Genomic DNA, 18,581 nt, shown 5'->3' on the forward strand with positions numbered 1-18,581 from the left:
TGGGAGGAAGAGGCCCAGGGGCAAAGAAATTTTGTGAGGGAAAAGATATGCCATTTTCTTTTCAGTAACCACCCACCCCCCGCATTTTAAAAAGACTAAATTAACAAAATTTTAAGTGATAAATAATAAAAGATATATACTGTTTATTTGTTATTGAAAATGATATAAATATGCTTATTACTCTCCTATTGCTTATCACTGAGAAGTTTTATAAATATATGCACTTAATTTTTACCATAACTGTAGTAGGGATTGTGACAGGTGGTCTCATCTCCATTTTTACATGCAAATCTCAATGCCCCTGAGCAATTAGATATCAGAACTTAATGAACAATCTTTACTCCCTAGTTTCCCTTTTAGTTTTTAATCCACCCAACATCTAATCTATAGGGAAAAACATATGAGAACAGAATTATTCTCCTTAGCCTCATGCATCATTTTTTTGAAATGGCATTTGCTTGTCTAGATCTGGACAACATTATTGTTAATTCAGTGAATATTTTTAAAAATACATTTATCTCAGTATGTCTTCATCATTGGTAATGATTTCCACTCACTTGCCATTTCTACAGCCTTGGAGAAAACATTAAGCTCAAGTTGGAGTGTCCTTTCTGCTTGCTCGTTAATAAAAAATGTTTTTTACCTAGTTAGCATTTTTTCTTTTAATCAGAAAAATCAAGGAGGGACTGGTGGCTGGAAGCCAGGATGAGTCCATTTTTTATAAATGATCATGGAGCCTCACAATTTTAGCTCAAAGTTGTAATAGTCCAAGATTAGTCAGTGATAGCCAAGTGGAAAGAAATTGTGAGTCTTGTGTTGTGTGTTTTGGTTTTCTATGGGATTCAACTAGGTAAGACTATTTTCTTAGTCATTTGCATATATCCAAGGGCTAAAGTAATATATTTAGAAGAAATAAAGAAATAAAGGCCAGTGTATCAGTTTTGTAAAAGTGCTGGTCTCTGATGTTCTAGCAGAAGTTAAACTTCATGATGGAATAACAATTAGAGGTAGCCCCTTCCCTCACCCTTCCCAAGGCCAGACCATGTGGAGGGTACCCTATGGGAGAAGCTTCTCATAGGAAATTCCTCCAGGAACACAGAAAGGACCCTCTCTCCCTTGTGTCTTCCTGCTGTCTACAATTTCACTGTCCCAATGTAATTCCTTCTGGCTTAGAACCAGATAAAATAGTGAACACCTTCCATCCATTTACGCTTTTTTTATTTATAATTTGTATATTTGTTACTTTATTGCTTAACAATGCTAAACATTCACATCTTCAAAAATAATTATTTTTTTATTTTTTATTTTTTAAAATTTACATCCAAATTAGCATATAGTGCTGAAATCATACAATGATTTCAGGAGTAGATTCTTTAGTGCCCCTTACCCATTTAGCCGATCCCCCCTCCCACAACCCCTCAAGTAACCCTCAGTTTGTTCTCCATATTTACGAGTCTCTTCTGTTTTGTCCCCATCCCTGTTTTTATATTATTTTTGTTTCCCTTCCCCTATGTTTTTTTTTTCTCTTAAAGTCCTCATATGAGTGAAGTCATATGATTTTTGTCTTTCTCTGACTGACTAATTTCACTTAGCATAATACACTCCAGTTCCATCCACATAGTTGCAAATGGCAAGATTTCATTCTTTTTGATTGCCAAGTAATGCTCCATTGTATATATATACCACATCTTCTTTATCCATTCATCCATCGATGGACATTTGGGCTCTTTCCATACTTTGGCTATTGTTGATAGTGCTGCTGTAAACATTGGGGTGCATGTGTCCCTTTGAAACAGCACACCTGTATCCCATGGATAAATGCCTAGTAGTGCATTTGCTGTGTCATAGGGTAGTTCTATTTTTAGTTTTTTGAGGAAACTCCATACTGTTTTCCAGAATGGCTGCACCAGCTTGCATTCCCACATTTATGCTTTTTGTATGAAAGAGTCATCAGGTTTATTCCTGAAAACAGGCTTTGGTGGTAAGTTAAGGCAGAAGCACAATGTGAAGAAGTCACAGTAAGAATAAACCCCAAGAGGGAAGTTGGGAGGAAGGCGCTGCTGGTGCCCCAGTATCAGGCTTCACCTGTCCTTAACATTATGAGTTTGGCAGACTCCGGAACAAGCCTCATTTTGGGAATTAGTGGTCAGCCTGAAATAGAACTAGGGTGCCAATCATATTACTGGTAAAACTGTGCCTTGAATAGGGTCTGTGAATCAATAGAGGAAGACAGAAGCAGGAAGCGGGTGGTAAGTGCCATCATTTTTGTTTAGGGTATTAAGATTAACTCCATTAATGAGGACACTTGAACGCTACCAGACTTAAGTTTGGACTTCCAAGGTTGTTCTATTGAAGGAGGTGGATAGTCTTTGGTTAAAAATGCTAAACTATTCTGAGGGGGAAAAAAGGCAAGCCAAGTCATTAATCTTAAAATTGTCAGCTGAATTATTTTCAATGAGCCCTGATGTCTGGCATCCTGGGAGCCAGGGAGGGCATTTGGATTGAGTTTAATCAATAGGTACATATGGCAAGAGATGCATCCAAGTAATTTATTATCTAGCAATTAAAATGAATCTGTAGTGTCGCCCTCTATCAAGTGTCACAAGAGCAAATTCCAACCAGGAGAGCTAACACCACTGAGGCCCTCTTTCATAGCTTCCTATTAGCTGAGTTTTTTTTTAGATTATTTTCAGCAACATAGTCCCATTAGATGAACTAAAATAATATTACTTTAATGACTGTATGATTAGCAACTAAACAATTGTAACCCTGTTATTGGGATTTTATTCCTTTTATTCCACTTAATCTGAATGATCACACAGCAAGATTTCTCTCCATAGTCCCAAAGCTTGACAGTAGTCCCCCTTCTTCAGTATGGAACATTTGAGGATAACATGTGCAAAGAAGGAAGTCCCTTATGAGAAGGGATTGTTCACTATGTATTTATTAAATTTTGGTGATGGGTTTCATTGTGGTCTGTCCTTGCTTCCAGTTTTGCGATGCCTTGGGATACCAGCGAGAGTTGTTACCAATTATTTCTCAGCCCATGATAATGATGCCAATTTGCAAATGGACATCTTCCTGGAAGAAGATGGGAACGTGAACTCCAAACTCACCAAGGATTCGGTGTGGTGAGTTTGATTTACAAGGGCATTTGCTGATATCATATTAAAGTGATATTACACATTTACCACAAGACAGGCTAGGCCTAATGTTTCTTCCCATTCTATTTTAAGGATTGTTCAATACCATAGTCAGAAATGTCTGATTGGCAGAGATTGTTTTCAGCTAATGAATGAGAAATGTTACTGAACAGGCAGTTTGCGTTTCTAGTAATAAAGATCGATCATTGCATTATGACAGCAACCACTGAAAAAGCCCATAGTTTTAGCTATGCCTTTAGGCCAGAGCCCACAGTTGCTGCTCTCTACTTTAGTATAAGAATATTATGGTGAATGGCAGACACAAGGGAACCCAGCATTCTCTTTCTCAATACTCTAAGAGTAATATATCTAACAATTATTAAGCACTTACTATGTACCAGTATCTGTGTGTAGTCGATCGTATCTTATTCTTTGAACAGCTTTATCATGTGGGTTCTTATTATATCGCCATTTACAGATGAGGAAACTGAGGCCCAGAAAGGTTAAAGTAATTTGCTCAAGGTCAAATACTTGACAAGCCGAGAATAAAATGCAAATACACCTGACCCTTAACCACATTTTTTTTTTTGCCTTTGCAATATGGGATTGCTCTTGGAATGTAAAGACGTGGTTCTTCTTGATTTGTGATTTCATCTTTCAATCAGAAATAGAAATGGGAGTCTGGGCGCCTGGGTGCCTCAGTTGGTCAACCGTCTGACTTCAGCTCAGGTCATGATCTCATGGTTCATGAGTTCAAGCCCTGCATCGGGCTCTGTGCTGACAGCTCAGAGCCTGGAGCCTGCTTTGGATTCTGTGTCTCCCTTTCTCTCTGACCCTCCCCTCCTTGTGCTCTCTCTCTCTCTCTTTCTCTCTCTCTCTCAAAAATAAACATTTAAAAAACGTTTAAAGATCATTTTAAAAAAAGAAATAGAAATGGGAGTAAAGTTGAAATTGTTACTAATACCAACCACATAGTTCTTTCGCTGCCCTGAACAACTTCATCACAAGCTGACTATGGGGAGTTTAAGATCCCAAAGAAATTTCCTTAGTCCACAGGACCTACTCAGTCCAAAACAATATTCTAAAAGGAGGGGAGAAATCCAAATGTAAAAGATATTTATGGAGGTCTGTATGGGGGAAAACTGCCAGGCATTGAACTAGTTGGAATTTCCAAGCCAAAAATGTGTCTCCTATGGTTGTTCTTTATAAGTAATAAAGCTAAAACACTGTCAGTTGTAAAAGCATCTGAATGGGGATAGGAGGAAGTTACAAGCTCATTTTAAGAGAAATTAAAAGTTAGAAGTGCCTTAACTCCCCCGTGTTACAGGAATGAATCCCAGTTGTAGGAGCAGCGTTAACTTGCCAGTGCTGGTAAACGCTCATTTGAGGATGTTGCAAGGAGGAAATCGCCGAACTAGTAGCAGAGTGCTACTATGAATAAAAAACAGTGCAGTTCATTTGAAAGGAATGATCTGAGCAATGGTAAGCAAGAGAGGACAGGCAAGACAAAACCTCACCTCTATAAATTGAACAGCAATTTAAAGCATCATTTAAGCCCTTGGAATTACAGTATAGGAGCCCTGAATGTATATGGAATGACAAAAACAGACCAAAATAGCTGCCCCAAAAGCCTGTTGTCACAGTTGAAAATGGCAAAATGAGAATTATTTGGTATTCTGTACTGCACACCTTTTCCTTAAATACACACACGCACACACACACACACACACACACTCACACACACACACACACTTAATGCCCTCGTAGCCAACTGTGGCTGGAAATGATTCCTCCCTATTCCTTGGTCTAAATGCCCCCATCATAAATCTCAGTGGGCATCCTAGCAAATAACCCCATGTAGCCCTAAACAAAATTGATACAAAATTGTGAAGCTGATAGATTTTGTTCTTGGTAACCCTTTCCTCTTTCGGCTTTCTACTTGAATTCCTTTCCCTGTCCCTGTTGCCCTTTGCTCCCTCATTGCCTTCCACAAAAGTCCCATCACCCTGGGACTATGATTCCTGATTGGAGACCCTTGCCCATCCTCCACCACCGGACCACTGCCCTAGGCTCCTCTTCCCACCCCATGCTTGGTGCATGGTGGGTTTTCAATATATGGTGACTAACGTCTCACTAACCCAGCCTGGGACACAACGGACCACGGAGCACAAAGATTAAAGGCTCAGTAAGGTCTGAGTCCAAAGCTTGGCTCTGCCATTGACCAGCTGTGTGACCTTGGGCAAGGCATAACCTCTCTGTGCCTCTTTCCTCCTCTAAAGCAAATTTCCTATTTCATTCAGCACAGAGCCAAGCATAACAGGTGCCTAATGAGTGTTAGCTGTTATTATTGCCTTCATTATTAGTCACACAGCTGGAATTTCTTGGAGGCGGTATGTTGCCATCAACCTAAGCACATTGAAGCAGTCTGAAAAAGAGGGGTGTGTCCCATGTCCTAAGATGACTGAGCTATTTCTTTCACTTTGGAATATTTTTAAAACAAAAGCAGAAATCTGTGTCTACCCCAACCCTCCCAGTGCAAACACTAGTGGATCCTACCAACTATAGATGTTCCATAAAACCAAAAGTATTTCTGAGACCCTCCTTGATTGAAAAAGCTGGTAGGGACTTTCCCTGGACACATCAATCAATACATGGTCCCCACCTCCACACACCCCCACAGCAAGCTCTCGCTTAGACAGTTACTTGCTGTGTGACCTTGAGAAAATGACTTCACCTCTCTGAGGCTTCAGTTTCTTCATCAGTAGAATGAGGATAACCATTTCCTGAAGGGGTAGCTGTGACAATTCAATGAGGTAATATAGGTAAAGTACTTACTGTAGTGCTAGGCCCAGACTTCTCAGTGTTCCTCAGTGCCTGCTCCTTAGATTAGTAATGGCCACTGGTAAGAAGCAGGGGCTGCCTGAGCTATAGTTTGGCGGGGGGGCAGAAGGCTGACAGAGGCTGAGGTGAGGGCAGGGAGGATTTGGTGGTCATCAGCTGACCATTCAGAAGCCAGTACAGCATAGCTGACAACACACAGCCTAACGAATCTCCTAGCAGGGATCTCAGGAGTAAGTGCCGTCCCCACAAGGTCCTGGACCCACTACCCTCCTCAGCGTCCAGTCAGACAAACTTGACCCAACTACCTCCTGATTTGTGTGTGATTCCTGCCCTCCTTGCCCTGCCCCCTCCTCTCTTTCTAAAGGCAGCCATGAGAATGACTTCTTGGTATCTCTGTCTTGTGCCTCCATCATCTTTTCAACACTGAGGTGTCCTGGTGGTACACTGTTTGTGGTGAATTAATTTGTCCAGTGGGCCCCAGTGGCCCAAGGTGTCCTCTTCCTTGTGACTCAGCCAAGCCCAGTGTGCCAAGAGAAGTAAGCCAGTGTGAAGGGTTCAGAGGGAGAGTGCAAGAATGCTTTCAAGGGCATATTATCCTCAGCACTCCCCAAGACCAAGGTGGCTGAAGTGTGGGGTTTCAGCCCATGCTTTGACTCTTCTCCCTCTAGCTCCACAGACTGTGGAGGGCTGACTGCTTATTTTCCTGCTTCCTGGTTTGCCACCTCAGATCCCTGAATGGTAGACGTTCCTCGAAAGTGCCTCGCCTCACAGGGAGCCGTTTTGCAGAGAGCGGACACACCGCTGATGCCCACAGAGGGAAGAGTCCCCTTCTTAGCAATTCAGGAGAGGGAGGGGCCAAGGCAGCTTGGAAGGGCACAGCTGGACAAAATAATTGGACCTCACAGTAGCAGATGAAATTCTGAGAGGGCCAACGCAAGGTAACATATCCTGGAAGGAAAAATTTAAGCCTCCTGTCCCCTGTGTGCCAATGGGTTTTGAATTATGTGTAACCTCTGGAGGAAGGCATCTATGAATCACTGCGGACAGTTTAATGAAGATGCTTGTGCGATGTTTAGCTGCAGTGCAAACAGTGAATAGGGATATGAGGGCTCGTTGAAGAGGGAGAACACAGCTCACTCTGATGGGCAGGGGTAAGGTGATGGTTTGGCCTCACCTTGAAAAAGCTCAGTCTGATCACCTCATTATATGACTATCACAGTGGAAATGGAAACAATTTTCAAAGAAAGGGATGGTGGCACTTATTAGTGTCATGAAGGTATTTCCGTGAACAGCTCTTCTCCTTGTAAATGAAAGCGTTTATCCTGTGTCCTTTTTGCTGGAGAGGATGTAGTCAGATTTGATGATTCTGGGTGAAAGAACTATGCCCACCTCATGGCTGGCCCCCACCAGACTGCAGCCCCCACAGGGGGAGCAGTGTCTGATCTAATTTATTTTCATTTGTTTTGCCAGCATGTAACAGGGTGCAGGGCACAGAGCAAGGACTTAATAAATGGAATTGGTTGGAAAACATTTTTAATGCTCATTTAACTGAATAAGTGTCATTTAATTCATTTAACAAACACTATTGTGCACTAATATGTCCAAATACCAGATGCTAAGGATTCAGAGAGAAATTAGTCAGCCACTACCCTTGAGGAGCTTGATCCAATGTTCGTGGATGAGACAACCATGTATAGAACTCTATAAAAGATAACACCAGACAGCATGGAGATGAGGGAAAGGGGCTTCCATTCTAAGCCCAGGGGAGCAAAGGCAAAGGCTGTTCACCTGGGAAGTGGCCATGGGCTCAAAGCCATTATCTCCCTGTAATCATCTGGCTGTGCTGTTCACAGATAGAATGTCAGGGAAATGACCTTGGCCCACAGATGAAACTCAAGGATATTCCTGTAAAAGTCTAAAGCGCCAAGATGAGACAACCAGAGATCAATCTGCTTCAAGAACCAGGCAGGAAGGAATGAAAGCTTATGCAGAGTTAGCCTGTGTTCGTATGACCACAGTCGTTGAATATCCAAACTTGCTCTAACTCGCCTTCCAGCCCCTTGCCACTCCTTTCCTCTATGCCATCAAGAACACCTGGCTCTTTGCCTGCCTTCCTGAAGGAGCTGATACCCCCAGGCTGTGCATTCAGTGAGAAGTTGGATCCTTGTTCTTCACCTTTCACCACCTTTTCTGCTTCTCTACCCTCTAAGTGTCTAATCCCTGCCTCCTTTAAGGACAAACCCACTCCTCACTCTCTTAGTTTTAGAGGTCCAACAGCCAACAGTGTCCCAAATTCCCTCTGGAAGACAACAGCTCTCTAGATCCCATGACTTCTTTTTGTTCAGTTTCTAAGCCACTCCTCCCCATGTCCCTTTCCATCCTGCTCACATTCCCAGGGAAGTTGTTCAACTCCCGACAATGGAGCTTCAAGAGAGGTGGGCAGAAGCTCGTGCTATCCATGCCCTCAGGATGTGAAGAGAAGGGGGCTGAGCACATGCGTGTACGCCAAGATCCATAGCTGACCTGTCTGCTTCTCGAGGTCCAGCTGATTGGCCAATTGGCAGATGTAGAAAACATCCTAACTCGGAGTTTTAAACATTTTATATGATATTAAAGATAATTGGGAAAATGGTGAACACTAAAACAATCAGCAAGTCTTTACTTCCTTTATTGCCTTTTCATTTGAAATTCAGGAGGTTTGATTAAACTGGCGTTTTCAACTTAGTTTTTGAAAATAATTGTGAACAAGCACATTTGTATTTATCCGTTTCTGCTCAAAGTTGCAACAATCTAAGCATTAGTCAGTGATCCAAGTGGAAAGTAATAACAATTTTATTTTGTTTTTCCCCAAGGCATCATGGAAAAACAGTATATCAAGTCAGACTATTCTTGTAATTTTTTTCCCTCCCTCTCTTCTCTCCATGGTTTAAGGTAATACAATTAGCTCTGCCACTAATTAGCTGGGTCACTTTGGGCAAGTTGCTTGATTTCTCTGGGCTGTAATGTTCTCATATGTAAATGTATGAGTTTGGTCTTAATTATCTCTAGGGACATTTCTAGGTTCCCCCTAAAAAAAAAAAGTTTTAATAAATTTCACTGTTCTTCCAGCAAGGGCTTTCCTCTCATAATTCCAGAAAGTTCTAGAAAGTAAAAGTACCATATGCTTCTACAACGGTAGAGCATAGTTCTCTACCACTTGCTCTCTGTGAAGACCTGTTCATCTGCACAGGGCCAGCTGTGATCCACTCACTAGGTGCTGCTTTGCAAATTGACTTCCCATCAGCTCTCAAGGAAGGAAAAAAAAATCAAACAGACACCACAGAAAAATTTTGTAGTTTTTGGCATCAGTGAATCTCGTTCTTTTACAAAAATTCCAACTTCCTTCAACACTTGTTGGAAAGAGTACAGTTGTTATTGTTTTATTTTTTTTCACTCTAAATGCAAAACTCTCTGCTGCAATGGGAAGTATTGACTCTATCAATAAAGCTCTTTGGAAACAAGTTTTAGAGCAGAAATTAAGCAGCCTTCACACCTGGAGGCCAGCACAGGATATAATACTGATCCTGATTCTCATTGCAGTCTCTGCACTGGGCATACTGGTTTGCATATTGTAGGTGTGTTTTTGAAGTTTAGATTGATCTATCTTGTACATTGCTTTAGAGACTCAGTGTGTTCCAGCTAGTTGGACTTTCAGATTCTTGTATAATACTAAGCTTTAATTACTGTATGTGCAAAAAAGGATTATACAAAAACTAATTCCAGATGAAAAAAAGTAGAGAAAATTTTCTGAATATAGACCAAACTGCTTACAGATGTTTGTAAAACTAACCTGTGATACATCCAGGCTACCAACTCCAAACATCTACGAAAGACATTCTTTTCAAATAGATTATCTTTTTAATGTTACCGTCAGCCAAATTGTCTTTGAGGGACTCCTCTAGAGCAAGATCATGAGTTCTGTCACTAGAGAACTAAGAATATGCACTCTGAATCTATACCAGAGCCTTGAAGAAAGGATGGGAAAAGTTATTTGCCACCTCCAAAGAATCAAAATAGCTCATGCTTATAGAGAGCTTTCATTGTGCCAGGTTCTGATCTAACTAGGTGACACATAATAACTTGTTTGATCTTTTTAACAACCTGTTAGGGTACTTGCTATTATTGTCTCCATTTATAGATGAAGAAACTGAGGCACAGTAACCTAAACATAGTCAGCAGCCAATAAGTAGCAGAGCCTGAATTACAAACCCAAAGGGGTTGACTCTAGAGCTCACTTTTTAAATAATACTTTTACTGAAATATAATTAACATAACAGTATTTTTAAAATTACAAGATTTTATATTGGGCTTACAATATAGAAAGATATAATCTAAATTATAATAATAGCACAAAGGACAAAGGGAATGGAACAAAGTTTTTGTATGTTATTAAAAATAGGTTGGTATTAATCTGAACTAGAGTTTTCAGTTAGAATGTTAATTATAATCCCAGGGAAACTACTAAGGAAAAACTGAAAAAAATATATAGTGAAAGAAACAGAGAAAGAACTAAAATGGCATACTAGAAAATATCTTTTTACACAAAGTAAAGAAGGAATGAGGAATAAAGAAGAAAAAGAACATAATACATATAGCAAGGAACCAGTAAAATGGCAGATGTCAGTCCTACTTATCAGTAATTGGATTAAATGTCAATGGATCAAATATTAAGATATGCTTTATGGCCTAACATATGGTCTATTCCAAAGAATGTTTCATTCCCATTTGAGAGATGTGTATTTTGTTGCTGTTGGGTAGGACATTTTGTAGACATCCATTAGGTCTGGTTGGCTTATTGTGTTGTTCTAGTCTTCTATTTGCTTGTTAATCTTCTACCTGCTTGTTGTGTCCATTATTGAAAGTGCAGTATTGAAGTATCCAACTTTTATTTGTTAAGTTGTTTTTTTTGTTTGTTTGTTTGCTTGCTTGTTTGTCTTTATTAAGGTACAAGTGACATTGGTTTTGGGTGTACAACATAATGATTAATATTTGTGTATATTGCAAAATGATCACCATAAATTGCATAGTTAGAAAATGTGTGTGTGTGTGTGTGTGTGTGTGTGTGTGTGTGTATAATGAAGACATTTAAGGTCTCAACTACCAACGTTCAAATAACTGGAAGTTTGTATCTTTTGACCCACTTTACCCCTTTTGCCTCCCCCCTACTCTTCATCTCTGGTTGTTAAATTGTCTATTTTTCCCTTCTGCTTTTAGATATGGGTATGTTAATGATTATTATGTTTTCCTAATAGCATTACCTTTTTGTCATTATAAAATTTCCTCCTTTGTCTCTAGTAACAATATTTGTCATAAAGTCTATTTTCTCTGACATAAATATAGCTGCTCCAGTTATCTTTTGAGTCTATTTTCACAGCCTGTTTTTCCATCTTTTTACTTTCAACCTATTTGCATCTTTGAATATAAAGTGTATCTCTTGGATAAAACATGCAGTTTTGTTATCCATCTTGCCAGTCTCTGCCTTTTGACTTTAGTGTTTAGTCTACAAGTGTTTAATGTAAGTACTGATATATATGTGCATTTTACTATATCCTTTCCATATGCATTATGTCTTTTTCTTCCCCTATTTCTCCATTACTTTCTTACTTTGTGTAAAAAAATATTTTGTGGTATAGTATTTTAATTCTTTTTCTGTTTCTTTTGACTGTATATATTTCACTTTTTTCCTTAGTAGTTTCCCTGGGGATTACAATTTAAAACCATAAATTGAAACAACCTGGTTCATACTAATACCAATTAATTTCAATAGCATTCAAAAACTCTGTTCTACTCCTCCTGCCTTTGTTCTGTTATTGTAATACAGATTACATCTTTCTACATTATAAGCCCACCAACACAATTTACAATTACTGCTTTATGAAGCTGTCTTTAAAATCTGGGGTGCCTGGGTGGCTCAGTCAGCTAAGTGTCTGACTTCAACTCAGGTCATGATCTCACAGTTCATGGGTTCAAGCCTTATGTTGGGCTCTGTGCTGATAGCTCACAGCCTGGAGCCCGATTCGGATTCTGTGTCTCCCTCTCTCTCTGCCCCTCCCCCACTCACTCTCTGTCTCCCTCTCATAGATAGATAAATAAATAAATAAATAAAATCAGAAAGAAGAATTAAAAGCAAATATACATTTATACTCTTTTATTTCTCTATGTAGTTACCTTTGCCTTCTTTTTTGAAGGATACTTTTCTTAGATATACAGTTCTTATTTAACTTTTTCTTTCAGCAGTTTGAACATATCATCCCACTGGCTTCTAGCTTCCATGGTTTCTGATGAGTAGTCAGTTTTCATCCTATTAGTGATCTCTTATACATAATGAATCACTTTTCTCATACTGTGTTCAAGATTTTCTCTTTATTTTCATCATTCTGCAGTTTGAGGTATTTAGGCGCGTGCGTGTGTGTGTGTGTGTATATATATATCTATAAATGTATGTATACACACACACACACACACATATATATATATATATATATATATATATATATATATAGCTTTGAGTTTGTCCTATTTGAGATTTTTTGACTTCTCAGATATATACATTAATGTCTCATCAAATCTGGAAAGTTTTAGCTGTTATTTTTTTCAAATATTCTTTCTGCTCCTTTCTCTCTTTCCTTTTCTCCAGGGACCTTCACTATGAGTATGTTTGTACACCTGCTGGTATCCCACATGTCTCTGGGGCTTTGTTCATTTTTCTTCATAGTTTTTCTTCTGTTATTCAGACTAGTCGTTTCAACGGACTTATCTTCAAGTTCACTTATTCTTTCTTCTTTGTGTCTACTCAGATCTGCTTTGGAGACCCACTAGTGAATTTTTGAATTTTTCATTCTAGTTATTAAATATTTCAGCTCCAGAATTTCTGTTTGATTCCTTTTCATAATTGTTATCTTTTTCATTGATATCCTCTATTTGATTAGACATCATTCACATGGTTTTCTTTAGTTATTTGAACATGTTTGTTATACCTTAAACTTTTTGTCTGGTAAACCCAATGTCTTGGCTTCCTTGGTGACAGTTTCTCTTCATTTTTAATTTTTTTAAATGTTTATTTCTTTTTGAGAGAGAGAGACTGTGCATAAGTGGGGGAGTGGCAGAGAGATGGAGATACAGGGTCCAAAACAGGCTCCAGGCCCTGAGCTGCCAGCACAGAGTCTGGCACAGAACTCTAATTCACAAGCAGTGAGATCATGACCTGAGCCCAAGTCAGACACTCAACTGATACCCAGACGCCCCAGTGACAGTTTCTCTTGATTGTTTTTGTTTGTTTGTTTTTCTGTATATGGACCATACTTTTCTGTTTCTTTGCATGTCTTCCATTTTTAAACAGTACTAGACATTTTTTTAATGTTTATTTATTTTTGACACAGAGAGAGACAGAGCATGAACAGGGGAGGGTCAGAGAGAGAGAGAGACACAGAATCTGAAGCAGGCTCCAGGTTCCGAGCTATCAGCACAGAGCCCGATGCGGGGCTTGAACTCATGGACTGTGCAATCATGACCTGAGCCCAAGTCGGATGTTTAACCGACTGAGCCACCCAACAGGTGCCCCAACAATACTAGACATTTTAAATAACATAATGTGACAACTCTGTAAATCAGATTTCCTGCTCCCCAGAGTCTGTTGTTGATGTTTGTGTTGTTGTTGTTGTTGTTGTTGTTGTTGTTGCTGCTGCTGCTGTTTGTTTGTTTGATGACTTTCCCAGACTAATTCTGTCAAGTGTCCATTCTTTATCATGTGTGGCCACAGATGTCTCTGCTGGGTTAGCTTAATGGTCAGTTAACAGTTGGACAAAAATTTATTTAAATACCTTGAACTAACAAGGCCTCAGTCTTACTAAGGAGCTCTCTGTTTGTTGGAAGAAGGTCTTCAACACTCCATCAGCAAATTTATAATTCTGCTGGTGCCTTTACTTCCTGCTTGCACAGTACCTCGAGATCAGCTAGAAATGAGAATTTAGAACCCTCTTAGGGCTTTCTTGGGAATGCTCACAGCCCTGCATATGTGTGTGGCCACCTAGACTCAAGAGTATGTCAAAGTTGTTCAAAGCCCCCTGTGAACATTTCAGTCCTTAGGGTTTCCTTTTAAGTTTATTAGGGAGCCAGCCTTTTATTATCACCAATTGGTGTCACCCCTTTATGCAACCATGATTTTAAACAGTTGCTTCTAATTATTTGTGAAAAACATCCTTTGGATAATGTAATTTGCAGAGAGTGAAGTCTGAATCAAATCAAATAAAAAGAAGTCCTGGGAATGGAGATTTTCAGAAAACTGCCAAACAAGCTAGTGACCATTCTTTGGAGATGGTGCTTTTAGGGAGTTACAAACCCATTTTCTCCCCTTCATTGGTTGCTAGGCTGGAAGTTTTTATAGCTACCATATTTGTGAAGCTGCTGACTTTCATGACTACCATGGAGCTATGGAGAGGGGGAGTGGGAATAAGGCAAATTCAAATGCTACAAAACTTACTATTCTTAATGAGATCCATTTGTTTTTGTTGACTAAGTCTTCAGATTGTTGTAAGTCTTCAGTTCATTCACAGAGTTCTGGAAAAGTTGGCTTTCATCATGTTTGTTAGTATTCTCATTGTTATTGTGAAGGAGCACTTTCTTGGAAGTCCTTACTCTACCATTTTAGAAATGTTTCCTTAGAGCACATTTTTAACCACTACACAAGTGATTTCAAATTAGGAGTCTACCACACTCCTTCACAGTTTTACATTTTGTAGGAATATTTTAGCATCTAGTATCATCTTCCTGACACATACCTGTTGAAAGACGTGTTATTTTATGTATACCCTTTTATTTCTCTATTTATTTTGTACATTATAGGGTATTATATTGCTCTTTTAGAAATTGTGTGTAAAAAGCTATCTATGGTCTTAATTTCAGTATAATAAAGGAATGTTATAAAATATTTGCTTTAAAACTAGGAAGGGGCATTGTTTTTTGAAGGTTGAAAATCATTTCCATAGACTTCCCTTTCCTATGATAGTCCTATAAGAGAATATCTTCAAAGAGGACCTGAAGTCCCTAATATACTCAACATCCACTTGAGAGAAAGCAAGGAGGGAGTTTGAGAAGTTAAAAAAATCAAAGGCTACTACAAATACATCTCAGAAAATTAAAATTCAAGAGAAAGTGAGAGCCATCTGATAAATCACATAGAAAGCACTAAGATATTTTCATTAATAAGAAAAATATCATGTTTTGGTTACTCATAAATTCTGCCTAAGAGAGTCATCATACATACCATTCAATATTTACCAGTTTTTACATAATTAAAAGCTAATAAAATATAGGGGCCTCTGGGTGGCTCAGTTGGTTAAGTGTCAGACTTCAGTTCAGGTCATGATCTCATGGTTTGTGAGTTTGAGCCCCACATCGGGCTCTGTGCTGACAGTTCAGAGCCTGGAGCCTGCTTCTGATTCTGTCTCTCCCTCTCTCTCTACCTCTGCCCAGCTCATGCTCTGTCTCTCTCTGTCTGTAAACAATAAACATTAAAAAAAGAAGCTAATAAAATATACACGACAAAGGCTATACTGAATGTATTAATTTCTTTTGATGATTAATAAGACCTCTAGAAAACCTTGTATAAATAAGAGCTATCAACCTTAGAATTTTATATTCATAAAGAGCTTTATAATGCAAAATGATAATTTTGGTACCTATTGAGACTGTTGGCTGTATTTTTTTTAAATCCCTTCAATGATTATGGATAAACTTGGGCAGGATTTATTATAGGCATTTTTTATACATTAGAGTTATCCAAAACAAATCTTCTCAAAATCCAATTTTTTCTTCATTTTCAGATGGGATATCAATTCCTAATTTTCTATGCCAGAGAGAGTAGTAAAGGTGGACAGGGCCTTATGTTCAAATTGAATCCAGCACAGGGAACCCAGAAGAGTTACAGAGAGCCTTCTGCTAAGAAGTAATGGCAAATGCGGGTCATATGGACAGATGACATCACTTCCTGAGCATTTTAAGAGTTGTTTGTTTTGTTTTTGCTTTGTTTTTGCCAAATTTAGTTTTATTCTCTATCTTACCCTTTTTCTGGGGCCATAATGAGAAAAGTAAAACAGATAATCAAAACAGGGGAAGGTATCAGGGCACCTGGGTTACTCAGTCATTTGAGCATCAGCTCAGGTCATGTTCTTGCATTTTGAGAGTTCAAGCCCCTCATTGTGCTCTGCTCTGGCAGTGAAGCCTGCTTGGGATCCTCTCTTTCCCTCTGTCTCTACCACTCCTATGTTTGTGTGCTATAAATAAATAAATAAATAAATAAATAAATAACTTTTAAAAAAAAAAAGAGAGAGGTGCCCAGGAGGCTCAGTTGGTTAAGTGCCCGACTTTGGCTCAGATCACGATCTTGTGGTTATTGAGCTCAAGCCCCACTTCGGGCTCTGTGCTGACAGCTCAGAGCCCAGAGCCTGCTTCAGATTCTGTATCTCCCTCTCTCTCTCTCTGCCCCTCCCCCACTCATGCTCTGTGTCTCTCTCTCTGTCAAAAATAAATAAACGCTAAAAAAAAAGAGGGGAAACTATCAAAAGAAGAGAAAAAAATAAATCTATGTGATCATCCCCTAATTTTTAAAAAAATTATTATTAATAAAGCTGCTATAAAATGCTCTCAATAAACATGCAAGAAACCAGTACCTGGAAGCTTAAGAAGGGAGTGGAAAGGCTAAGGACTAAGGAAAGACACACTCCCAGAAAACTTCATAAATGGAAACAAACTTCTTAGGTACTATGGTACAGTATACCCAATTGAATACATCTGAGCTGGCATTTATCCTGTACATACTGCTAGGAACATACAGTATTTAGGCTGAGTGTCCTTTCTGATTGGTTGCAGCTTCCAGTTGATTCATGTCTGTTTCTGAGCAGTTATTAATTATTCTGAGCATCACCTCTTCTATAAATGCACCTCATAGTTTCATTTTGGGAGTTACAGATCATTCCCAAGCCCACCCCCCATCTTCTACCCCCCTCTAATGGCATCTCTCATGCTACATCAGACTGTGCTTAAACTACTTTCTCATCGGAGGACCCCTCCAATGCAAAGGACATGCAAAACAAATACCTTCATTACTTCTCTTTTTTCTTGGTGGGCAGTTGGTTTCTTTGGGGGGATGGGGGGGTGACACTAGCCTGGTCTCCCCCTGATTGGACCTCTGACTTTGAATGACAACCCCAGCAAGATTTTAAATGTCCCTTCCTGGTTTTAGTATTTCAACAGCCCCTAACTATGAACAGCTGCATTCTAAAGTAGGGTAGTGCTCCCAGCTCCCAGCTCCCAGCACCATAAAAGATTCTTCCAGCATGCCTCCCTTTCTCTGAATAATTCCTTTTTGTTGTCTTGCTTCATTACCTTTCCTAACTGACAAGTTTTTTCTTGGTCCAAGCTTTCATTTCCTCTTTGGAATGTCTTGTTAAACAAGCCTCAGAACCCACCAACTTGTCCCTACTTCTTTCAACAATTCCCACCCCACCCCATGCCTACCGCCATTGGAATGGCCAGATCTAAACAATTTCAGGGTGTGCTGTCATTTCTGTCACCAATCTCATTGCCTGGATTAAGAGTATAACAAATGAGCCAGGGAAGTGGGGCTGTGCCCATCTGCTACAAATACACAATTTGCAAGATAAGTATCTTTCTTCCACCCCCTGTCATTTTTAAAGTAAAAGAATTCAAATATTTGGTTTACACTTGAAGTTGGTCCAACACATCTCCTCTAGGGCTTTCTCTCGATCCTATTTGTACCTTCCCTTGAACCATAATAAAGCTGCAAAAACAGGGTTACAAGCCCACAGCTCTTTCTTCCCTTTTAGTGAAAACTTCCTGGACAGATTGTAAATGAGATGACCCTGTGGAGTGTTTAAGCAGTTAGCCAAGTTAAAGGCGGTAAAGGTCTCCTTGTTAAATTATCCACTTCATTATCTTTGAACATCTAGAACACAGAGCCCCAAAGCCCATCTAGATCTCAGCTGTGTTCTCTATGTCTTCAACATCCCATGAGCTCTAGCAACTGTAGATATGACCTGAGCCAGTGGTTAGAACCAGAGCAAATTTTGAACTGTGCACTTACATTTTTTTTTTTGGAGGGGGGAAGGGGGTACTAATGCATGTTTATTATAAAAATTTCAAACATTGCTGAAAAAATCATACAGAAGTCAGTCATCCATATTCTAACTGCCCAGAAAATTTCCAGTATCTCCTTAAGTATCCTTTGATATGTCTCTTTGCATATCATATTCATTTTTTTATTGCTGCATGACAAATTACAAAAAACTTAGCAGCCTAAAACAACACAAGTTTATTTTCAGTTTCTCTGGGTCAGGAGTTTGGGCCAGGTTAACTGGGTCCTCTGCTCAAGGTCCCAAGTAATGGCAATCAAAGCGTAAGCTCAGGCCATGGTCCCATGTGATATTCCGGGCTCTCTTTGAAGCCCTTTTAGTTTCTTGTAAAGATTCAGTTCCTTGCAGCTGTAGAACTCATGGAAGCTTCCATCTTTTACAAGGCTAGTAGGAGAATGTCTCTGCTGCT

General features: G+C 39.3%; 1 protein-coding gene across 3 annotated transcripts in view; it reads left to right on the forward strand.

Annotated features, from left to right (window-relative positions):
* The window catches only part of F13A1 (coagulation factor XIII A chain), a 250,016-nt gene that overhangs the window by 93,269 nt on the left and 138,166 nt on the right, over positions 1-18,581 (forward strand). For all 3 annotated transcript variants that reach the window (XM_058733106.1, XM_058733108.1, XM_058733107.1), the window contains exon 8: positions 2,993-3,131. In XM_058733106.1, coding sequence (XP_058589089.1) covers positions 2,993-3,131 — 139 coding nt within the window. The remainder of the gene's footprint in view (positions 1-2,992; positions 3,132-18,581) is intronic.

Source organism: Neofelis nebulosa, chromosome 6, assembly GCF_028018385.1.
Source record: "Neofelis nebulosa isolate mNeoNeb1 chromosome 6, mNeoNeb1.pri, whole genome shotgun sequence".
In the NCBI taxonomy this organism is placed as follows: Eukaryota; Metazoa; Chordata; class Mammalia; order Carnivora; family Felidae; genus Neofelis; species Neofelis nebulosa.